This window comes from Genypterus blacodes, unplaced genomic scaffold (genome assembly GCF_046128005.1).
Source record: "Genypterus blacodes isolate CSIRO-AG114 ecotype Tasmania unplaced genomic scaffold, CSIRO-AGI_Gbla_v1 ptg000122l_1, whole genome shotgun sequence".
Taxonomy (NCBI): Eukaryota; Metazoa; Chordata; class Actinopteri; order Ophidiiformes; family Ophidiidae; genus Genypterus; species Genypterus blacodes.
Genome location: NW_027466925.1, coordinates 519232 through 529121, shown reverse-complemented (window position 1 = coordinate 529121; position 9890 = coordinate 519232). Strand labels below are relative to the sequence as shown.

Below are 9890 nucleotides of genomic sequence, written 5' to 3'. Positions count from 1 at the left end.
AGAAAAATAAACAAATCCAAATGTATGCCTCGATTGAAAAATTCTGTGATTTGATGAAGATATTAAATATTAATAAATTAAAAATTAGGAATAAATATGATCATCTTTAGATGAGCAAAAAGTGGCACGTGTTATTCATTCTTGTTTTTATTTCAAATCACATCTCTTATCTTCTCATGACTTACCAGTCAAATCTTCCCAGAAAACATTTTTTATTGAGAAATACAGTGATTTGAAATGTTAAGATGTGTGCTATAACAGGGCTAGTCAGCAAGGTCACCACTTCAGTTTCTGCGAGAATGTACCTGAAAAAAATAAACAAATACGGACTTTGATTATCACCAAATCTATTTATCAGATAGCTAGAGATAGAGAGGGAGAGATGGATGTGTAGGTACCCTGCATGTCAGCCCTCCTCCTGCGGTTTCGGGGCAGAGTCAGGTCCAGTCTGGGAGTGGACTCAGGTGTTTTCAGTACCTCCTCCAGCCTGCACTGCTCCTCGCTTTCCTAGAAGCAGGTTAACAATAGCCTTGTGATGAGAAACAGGCCTATAACCGGGATCTTAAAGATAATAAAGTCTGACACTGAGGGTTAACTTCCCACCTCTTGTATTTCTTTCCGTCTGGTTCCAGGAGTGTAGGGGCTTGGATTTCCCACTCTATCTCTCTGTCGCTCCCTTTCCCTCTGCAGGAGGATTCCCTGTCGCATGGACCTGTACTCCAGAGAAAAGTTACTGATAGTTTTACAGAAGTCCTCTGCGTTGATCCCTCTGACCATGGCTCGGGAGTAACCAAGAAATAACAAGAAAGAGTGAAACCTGCATAGATAAATACAAAGAGAAGGACAGTATTAGAGGCAACAACTGCCCTCACTCTCATAAGTTCATTCATTTGGTTTCCCTGGTTATAAACTACTATAAAAAAAGGTAATTTTATTAACAAAATCGAAAATCATTAAGTTGCTGATACCTATTGATAACTCGACGATGGACGGCTCTCAGAATCTTCAGCCTCTCCTCGCATTCTTTCAAAGATTTTGGCAATCTGTCACGGAGGGAACCTTCTGGGGTCGCAGCCTCCTCTTTTCCTCCTCCCTTCTTCTTCTCAGCCTTTCCCCCTTTCCTCTTCTCCTCTGTCCGTTCGAGTAGCTTTAGCTGATCCCACGATGCTTTGCAAAGGGCCTCTAACTGGGCAAGGTTGGACTGGACCAAGGAATAATCACTCTGTAAAGATGAAGATTTTTCTAGCATCATCAGAGGGAATTGAATTGAATTGAATTGATTTGAATTTTTCCACCTTATTTAAAAATCTGTGACTTTTATACATACTGTATATACGTAACATATACTCTTCAAGAAACACTACCCGGATCTGCCCTCTTAGGACATCACCTATTCTGTCCTAGCTCTTCTGATGCACTTGTTTTCTAATCTGTCCTTTCTAATTTGTCCTTTTTTCTCATTCATCATGGTACCTAACTTATTGCACTTCTACTCTAGCTCTAGTTATGTGCTTAGCTGTTGGTTTTGGAAGGAAATGCGCTTACGATTTCTTGTGACCTGAAGTTCTTTTATCTACCTTTGTTGAACGCACTTATTGGAAGTCGCTTTGGATAAAAGCGTCTGCTAAATGACCGTAATGTAATGTAATGTAATGTAACATGCCTCAGTGAAACACATAGTCAGGACACACTGTATGATATGCATGCACTCACTTTGCCTGCTTTGGTTACAGCAGTGATATCAGAGTAGAGGTCAGAGCATTGTGGGTAGAGCTGCAGCAGCAGGACGCAGACGTGATGCAGCAGGGGTTGGCGGGAGTGTGTATCCCTCACCTGGGAGAGCTTCCCCAGGTAACCCAGCTCAAAACCACGGGCCTTGAGATTAGAAACCCACAGAAACAGAAATCAGAGGTGTGTAAAAATTGATAACTTAAGACTTAATCCGAGTCATAACACACTGACCTTACATCCGTTGAGAAAGTTACCAATGGCTAGAACTGTGGCTAGGATACATCTGAAGGTCTGACTGGCTGCAAGCTGCTCCATGGCCAACTTCAGGTGGAAGAGAGGCTCAGCAATTTCCTGTCAACGGAGAAGATGATGTAAAGATTTTCACAGACAAGTTGATCCATAATACTGATGCTTCATGTTTAGTCACCATAGATGATCAACAGTCATCGCTGTAGTGTTTGTGCTGTGCACTTTTTATGTGTTGTTCACTGTAGTGGGTGGACACTGTGGTGTCTGTTTGTATTTTCTGGTGAATACCCTGTATGCATCATAATGCTGCTAATGCTTGATTTATTGTCAAATTTCCACAGTTGAAGCATTAAATGTGTTGCTGCCTGCAACACTGCAACATTTAAACCTGACCTAATCAACACTGATCACCAAGCATTTATCATTGTGAAAATGATCACCCACAAGTTTGCTCACCCTCTCTAAGGCGTCGTAGTCCAGAGCGAAGGCCCACAGCTGCAGCCTGGAGCTTAAATGAGGGATTTCCCCTAAAGTGAGGAGGCAGAGCTCAGCAGGGGCCAGAGGGGAATGAGGGGCCTGGGCTTTGGCCTCCTTGATCAGACACAGTTCCTCCTCTGCTGGGGCAATCGCTTGGAGTCTCTGTTGTTATAGGGGATGTGGATATAGAACTGCTGTTCAAACAAAAACCTATAGAGGTCAAATACTGGAGGACATGGACACTGCTGTACCTGAACGTCCTCCCTGTCCAGCACACTGCTGTCCATGCTGTAGATAGCAGGGGGGAGGAGGCGGGGAGGTGGGAGGCTGCTCATAGCGATAGTTATTATGTTACTCCGCTTCATCCCCAACACCGACAGAGATAGCTGCTTCTGCAAAGAAAAAAACCCAGGCCCCAGAGGCATTCGATGTAAGGGAGATATTTTGTTGAATTCCTATCCCAGCAGTCATTGGGTGACCACAAGACAGAGACATTTCAGCTCTACTCAATTCATGTCAGCTTTAAGTCTTTGAAGGTGGGAGGAAAGTGGATTACCTGGAGGAAACCCACACAGATAGGGAGAACATGCAAATTCAGGACAGTCTGATATAACAAATACAAAATATTTGTACTTGCAGCATCTACGTTACCCACATTTGCTTCATACATCTCTGTCTTAGAATGCAAATAAGGATGCAAATATTAACCAAATAAGTCAAGAACAACATTTCTGATCTACTATAGCATCCGGTGTCATGCTTCTTACCCTTTGTCCACAAACCACACTACAGGAACCATTATTGCCCTTTGTTTCAAACAGGTACTCCAGTTGGTTTGTATCCAGATGGACTTGCTCAAGCCCAGCCCAGATAATCTGAGTCCCAAAATGAGTCATCCTGGGGAGGGGAGGCAAATTCCGCAGCTCCTTCCAGTGGAGTTTCAAGGTGCGACATTTGATGGCAGCACCCTTAGGGGAGGCAGTGGGCAAGGGTGGGGCAAGGGGAGGAGGAGGAGGAGGAGGAGGAGGAGGAGGGGGTGCTGGAGGGGCTTTGAAATCCACTGAAGAAGAATTTGTGGAATTAGGTCCCTCTTCTTCTGCACTGTCACCGCCCAGGTCTTCATCGTCCCAGAGATCGGAGAAATCCAAGGCGTTGAGGCAAAGACATGCAGAATTTTTAGGGAAAGTGACCCAGGGTTGGTCGAAATCCCAGTTTGAGAAGTTGTCCTTGGATTGGTCAGAGTCCTTCATTTGTCTTGAAGAGTCGTCCTTGATTCAAAAGGTGTTGATATTTCGTTCTAATACATCAATGAATCTACTTACCTTCTAACTGTCAACAATCCCGTCAGACTCTCTGTTTTTGAAAGTCTCTGGGTGCTCTGTCTCACTTGCTGACCACAGAAGTGCATAACTCACAAAACCGAATCCCAATCTTTGAGCCACCTCTGGGTGTTCTCGTAGAACTGTAACCTACAATTGCCTTGAGTGCAGCGTTTGTCCTCCAATCCAAGTTGTTGAAAGCTGAACACTTAAATCCAGAGGGTCGATCGTCTTCCCGTAGGAAGCACATTGGAAACACAAATCTTAATTAAAAAATATATTGTTTTATTTATGATTGCGAGGATGCATTTAGTCCTGCGTGAAAATCAAAGAAAGTCTTCACCCTCAAATGCATCTCATCTCCGTCCCTCTGCAAGTGAGACCAAGTGAGTGAGAGCAAGAAAGAGAGAGAGAGCGAAGGAGAGAGAGCAGTGGCCTGTCGGCGCATCAGTCTTGGTTTATTTGAGTTGCACCCTTCCCTTAATTTCCTTATCGTGCAACCATCTCCTGTTTGTATTGCTGGTTGTGTAAATACAAACTGCTATCTGGATCTTCAACTTCCCTCCCTCCTATTTACCCAGCTTCTTTCCAGCGAAGGCATAAAACTTATCCCAATTTTCAACTGCTTCACTTTACGCATCACAGAATTTGACCTCATATACAGATAAGACATCATCATTAATCCTGAAAAACTGACTTCAGTGTTCGGTTTCCCAGTACTTCGCCCCAAAATGTACAGCGTATGGTTGTGTTCACATCGGTCATTTGCATGGTTGATGTACAGCTATAATGAGGATCCCTCCCTTGGCCATTAGGTCTCCCCTAATTACACTTTATCTGGTACAGTGCCCCTGCAGTCTGGACGGGTCAGTGGGGCTCCTGGGACATTCAGGGCGAAAATTAACTCTATATGGAAACCTTAAACTCGTTAAACCTTTATCAAGTTGGTTTTTGAGCATATTGCTAACGCTTCCTTAACATCTAATTTCTCTGATGTTCACACAAATGCTGCTTGTACAGACTCAGAACTGTGGCTTGGTTTATTTGAGATTATTGACATGGACTGATAAATACATGAAAATGCATGTAAATGAGGATTTAACTGAACTTGGCCACGGCCATCCGTTGCACTATATTCTTTATATGGTTGGAGTGAAATTTAAAGCTTGACTTGACTTGAATTGTATGCAGTGCTTTGGTGTTTTTAACATAATAAAGTCATTGATATTCAGCAGTTTCAACATGGGAAAGTACATTTCTGGGTGATTTCCTTCGATGAAACGGCTCTGGGAGTTCCAAGTGTATGTATATGTGTATGTGCACATGTTTGTCTTTAACTATATACATTTCTTTTAAACTGTTTAAATGTTTTCTCTGTCTCTCTGCAGTGCCCATGCTGTCCCACAGTAGTTATGTAGTTTGATTATATGTGTCCAGGTCTTCAAACTGCAAGATAAACATCAAGGCCATTTTTCTTTGAGAATATTAACCATTTCAAGTTCTCTGCATGAGGACACCAAGCTTCAAGTTTGCCATAAAAAATTAAGTCTCGATTTAGAAATAAATGTACAGTTTTCAGCAAGGCTATATGAAATCGCAAATTTGTTCATACTGCATGCAAGCTGAGCTCTTCACTGTGCCACTGAGTTTCTCCAATACATTGTTTCACATCTTGAATTAGATTGTATCCACTCCACACACCTTTAAATATGCAGCATTTGCCTCTGAGTGACTCAACATCTCATTTTGTTGAACAACAATTACATACTGGTGCACCACACTGCTACGCATGCAACAATTCTGTGGCAGTCGTGACCAGTGATGGTATGAATGTAGGGACGCCTCCTTTAGACCTGACGATTGGTGGGTTCACAAAAACCACTCTTAGGTCATGATCCAGGAGCATCAATGCAGCCAGAGATAAAAATATGATGGAAAAAAGGTAACGCTTTGCTGACCGTGTTTTATAATGGCAGCCAGGTCAACACTTACACAAGCTTGCATCGTGCATACAGATGTATGTGCTGTGCAAAAGACGAGGAATACATGTTTAACTGTAAGAAAGAAAGAAAGAAAGAAAGAAAGAAAGAAAGAAAGAAAGAAAGAACTAATTAAGAGCATATCATTTTGAAAGTACTGACCGGAAGTGCTTCGTGCAGTTACGCGCGCCCCCGCTCCCCGTTCCCGGCGTTGTCGTGGGAACCCTGGCTCCTCGCGGGTGAGCGCGCTCCCGTGACTCATCGCCGGAGCATCCTGTCATCGCTCGCGCTGACATCACGCAGCGGATTATTACAATGTCAAGCGTCCACAGGCAGCAGCGCGAGCTCATGGCACCGCGCGACACGCAGCAGCAGCGCCGCCGCGTTTCCCTGCTCATCCGTTAACGCAAACTCCCTTCACAGCGCACGGGATTATGTATTCCATTTATTCCACTTAAGGTGAGTTTCTTATATTGTAGTTATTCTGTTTCTCGCTCTGTGTGAATGAACGCCATTATGAAATACGACACAAAACCGCATTTGTTCGCCTTTCTCATCTATACGTCAAAAGTTGTCCGACCGCTCACGTTGACTCTCATGGGCTATTACGTAACGAGAGTGCGGACGGAAGAGAGATGGCGTGACGACACATGACAGCGCACGAGCCAGATGTTTGCGTCCGATCTAAGACTATAAAAGAATACTTAACATTTAAGTGAAACACCTGCAATAAATGGAGGAGGACTCGTTTATAGGAGTATGAAAGTATTTTGATGTCAACATAAACTCATTGTGTTCCACATGGAGAAATATTATATAGTTTTGGTTTATGTTTTGTCTGCCGGAAACAAAGTGTTAATTAATTTGTTAATTTATTTTTATTGGTATAGTTATTGCTTTTGCAATACCACACATACCCTGATTTTAACAACAATAAATACACAAATAAACAATGCATGTAATTGTAATAGTTTCTTTTTTCAAGTTTCATTTAGCAGACATTTTTCATTTTAGGGATTTTGATTAATCAAATCAAAGTAATCATTGTTGTGGTTTACAATTTGTTTTGTTTTGATTGGTTCAGGTATTTCTTTTTTCAAAATAAAAGCAAAGTCATGACAGTAAATTGCTTCTCTCAGAGCTTTTCTGCTATTTCAGCGTTACGACAATCACATCCTGGGATGAAAAGTTCTGCATCTGATTTGTGTGCTGCACGTGTGTGTCCTATAGCAGCTGAGGTCAGAGGTCATGCTTCGGATGGAATCAGACTCCCACGGCCTCTTTTCCTCCAGAGAGACATCCGACAATGACTGTGAGGTAAAGGAGCTCACACATATCACATCACACCGCACGCCTCTCTGTATCGATTGTGTATGAATGTGATGCTAAGGTAGAGACCAAGCTCATGAGAGCCAATTAAAACGCGGTAAAGAGAGAGAGCGATGCAATTTGCTTCTTTGCTTCATTTTCTACCACTGCGGCTCAAACATGTCAGCAGTGTCGTTCACCGGTTCATGTCGCCTTCCCCCCCTGCTGAGCAGTTGAAAATACGAAGAGTTGGAAAACTATGATAGCCGGAAACCTCAGCGTCTCTCATGAAGGCACTACGGGTATTAACAAGCCATTCAACCTCATAGAAATAAGCTGATTTTGTTGGACTTGGTTGAAAATCACCTCTAGTTAATATATTTATCAATTATTAATATATCAACAGTCTATTTCCTGCCCTAAATTAACCTAATTAAGGCAATTAAGAACCAGCTGTGTGTTAAAAGGGAAGGTGTGTTCCATTTGCCACTCTGCAGCCATCAAAAGACAATACAGCTTCTGATAAGTCAATAGATGACTACATTCTCTCTCTCTCTCTCTCTCTCTTTCTCTCTCTCTCTCTCTCTCTCTCTCTCTCCCTCTCAGGTGGGGGCGAGTTGCGGCGAGGCGGATGACGTGGCGTGCCTGTGCGAGGCGGCGCCCTGCACACTTTACCCAGAAGCACACACGCCTACGCCGGTGAGGGCTCAGGCATTTCCACTCAAGTGTCTGCGGACTTCACACGTTGCGGCTTGAATCGCCAGGGAGTGCATCTTTAGCCGCAATTGTGCTTTAAACACACACTTTTGATTTCCAACTGACCTCTCTCCCTCCCTCTGTGTGTGTGTGTGTGTGTGTGTGTGTGTGTGTAACTCTCCCTCCTTTCCATTTGCAGGACACACTGCTATGTGAGCACTGTGGAAAAAACAGAGCACTGATAACAAGGTACTCCGAGGGATATGGCACAGAGGTAATGTGTGTGTGTGTGTGTGTGTGTGTGTGTGTGTGTGTATTTCAATCTGTTTCTTAAATCAAACTACTGTAGAATTGTTACAGTGCGACGAAACATGCAGATGTGTGACATATTAGTCCCATAATATCAGCACTAAAAAGGCAGAATGTTTCATACACACAGTCGTCATTCAGAGGAGGATTGATGATGCGATGAGTCCAGTAATAGAAATCATCCACTGGATTGATGTCAACGCCATTTACACAGTGCCACTGAGTTCGTTACTCGGCCATAGCAGCGTGCAGCGAGTAAAGAGGCGTCTGGTGATTCACAATGTAAAGTGACGCACGAGTGGAGCGCTGTCGTCACCCTGTTTGCTGCTTTCTGGTTCACACCTTAGTGGGAGTGCGGGATGATTCACTGGGCCGCTGCAGGGGAGCGCCGGGATTTAAGTGTAAATCTCATCGCTGTGCATTTGGTGTGTCAGCGTATGGGTTCCCTCCTTTATAGACGATTTATGTAAAAGAAACACCTGAAAGGACATTTGAAATATATTAACTTAACATGCCGCATCCTACAGGTTTCTTGTGTGAAATGAATGTGTAATGTAAATGTGTGTGTTGTGTTTGTGTTTCATGTCTTCGCAGGAAGAGGTTGTGCTGTCTGATCCTCAGGGTGAGAGTGACGCCGATGCTGATATAGAAGATACAGATTGCAGGTTTGATGCGCACACTCAAACAAAAATGATGTTTCACGCTGCTTCTCTGCCTCGCTGACCTTCGACCTTGTCTTGGATGGATTCAGGCGCCAGGCGCCCCTGCAGCGAGTCAGCTCACGGAGACGCAAGCGCCCGCGGGTGGCACGCCAAGACACCACGGAGAGCGAAGACGATGGCGGGCGGAGCCACAGATCCCACCGCTGGAACCTCAGGCTCAGCCCTAACAGAGCGCACAGTCGCACCATACTGGAGGTAAACGCCAAAACGCAGAAAAGGAAAAGGTGAGCTCGCCGTCTTCTCATCTGCTTCCTCGCTCTGTCTTTCAGGAAAGCGTCTCGCAAGTCAGGCCGCTGGTCATCTGCCGGCCAAACGTCGACGGGCAGAAGACCCTGGAATTCTCCCGTGGCCCCAAACGGCGGATCTCCCTGTGGCCGCCATCCCTTTCTCTTCCTCTCATCCTCCTCCTCTCACTCCCTCTCTCGGTATCCCTCATCGTCATCATCATGTCCTTCCTCCTGCCGTGGGCCAGCACTTGACCCAACTCTTTCGCAAATGAGGAGTGTCGTCCCACCAACTCTCCCAATGCAACAGAAAGCACAAAGTTAAACCCAATCATGGATTTCCTCCCAGAATAGACGCAGCTACTAAATCACAATTTGGAGGAGGTGCCATCTTTGTTTTCGTTCAATATTTATGTCTGATCAGGTTTGTCTTTGGGTAACAGTATGTTTCATGTATCAGGTTTGTCTTTTAGCCCCATGAAGACCTTCTTCTGACCTGTCACAGGTTGAAACACAGACCTGAAATCTTTCGCATTTCACAAACGACAGCTGGAAAACAACATAAACTCAGTGCTGGCGGTTCCCTCACGTCTCCGTCTGTCACCCACTCACACCCTGGTTGGTAAAAATAGACTTGTCGTCTCGCTCCTCGAACGAAGGAGGAGAGCGTGGGGTTTCAGGGGTCGAGCACGCTGCAGAACTATGCAATCCCCTCCGTTCCTGCTGCGGCATTTCAGCTGATGTTTAAGTACCTTCCCCCACGTGCTCGGTGCCGTCATCGCCCTCGTCTCCTTTCTCTCTGATGAATACACTTTACAAACGCGGGGTCTTAAAATAGAACACGACCCAGTTCAAAAAGCAATAGCAGCAGGGATC

General features: G+C 44.5%; 2 protein-coding genes across 3 annotated transcripts; one reads left to right on the top strand and one right to left on the bottom strand.

Moving 5' to 3' along the window:
* Window positions 1-32: 32 nt before the first annotated feature.
* LOC143010272 (FH1/FH2 domain-containing protein 1) lies at window positions 33-4203 on the bottom strand. Of its 2 annotated transcripts, none has more exons than XM_076162522.1 (9): window positions 3225-4203; window positions 2709-2849; window positions 2437-2619; window positions 1963-2082; window positions 1714-1875; window positions 969-1222; window positions 604-712; window positions 399-507; window positions 33-305 (listed from the first exon to the last, which is right to left on the bottom strand). In XM_076162522.1, exons 1-9 carry the CDS (start codon window positions 3705-3707, stop codon window positions 277-279), a joined length of 1590 nt encoding a protein of 529 aa, XP_076018637.1. In that variant the 5' UTR covers window positions 3708-4203; the 3' UTR covers window positions 33-276. The 2 variants fall into 2 exon arrangements, with proteins under 2 accessions (XP_076018637.1, XP_076018636.1); XM_076162521.1 differs by having other exon boundaries at window positions 604-817; window positions 3225-4200.
* Window positions 4204-6108: 1905 nt separating this feature from the next.
* Window positions 6109-9269, top strand: LOC143010247 (uncharacterized). Its single transcript, XM_076162478.1, has 7 exons — window positions 6109-6214; window positions 6986-7072; window positions 7670-7762; window positions 7959-8033; window positions 8663-8733; window positions 8820-8985; window positions 9060-9269. The coding sequence occupies exons 2-7, from the start codon at window positions 7004-7006 to the stop codon at window positions 9267-9269; spliced, it is 684 nt and encodes a 227-aa protein (XP_076018593.1). The 5' UTR covers window positions 6109-6214; window positions 6986-7003.
* The last annotated feature ends 621 nt before the right edge of the window (window positions 9270-9890 follow it).

Bases quoted from the DNA above. Each gene is read 5' to 3' on its own strand.
- LOC143010272 (XM_076162521.1), bottom strand. From the start codon at position 3,707: ATGAAGGACTCTGACCAATCCAAGGACAACTTCTCAAACTGGGATTTC. The intron at 2,083-2,436 runs GTGAGCAAACTT...CTCCGTTGACAG, and splicing joins ACTACGACGCCTTAGAGAGG to GAAATTGCTGAGCCTCTCTT. The intron at 1,876-1,962 runs GTCAGTGTGTTA...TCTAATCTCAAG, and splicing joins ACTTTCTCAACGGATGTAAG to GCCCGTGGTTTTGAGCTGGG.
- LOC143010247 (XM_076162478.1), top strand. From the start codon at position 7,004: ATGCTTCGGATGGAATCAGACTCCCACGGCCTCTTTTCCTCCAGAGAG. The intron at 7,073-7,669 runs GTAAAGGAGCTC...TCTCCCTCTCAG, and splicing joins CATCCGACAATGACTGTGAG to GTGGGGGCGAGTTGCGGCGA. The intron at 8,034-8,662 runs GTAATGTGTGTG...ATGTCTTCGCAG, and splicing joins CCGAGGGATATGGCACAGAG to GAAGAGGTTGTGCTGTCTGA.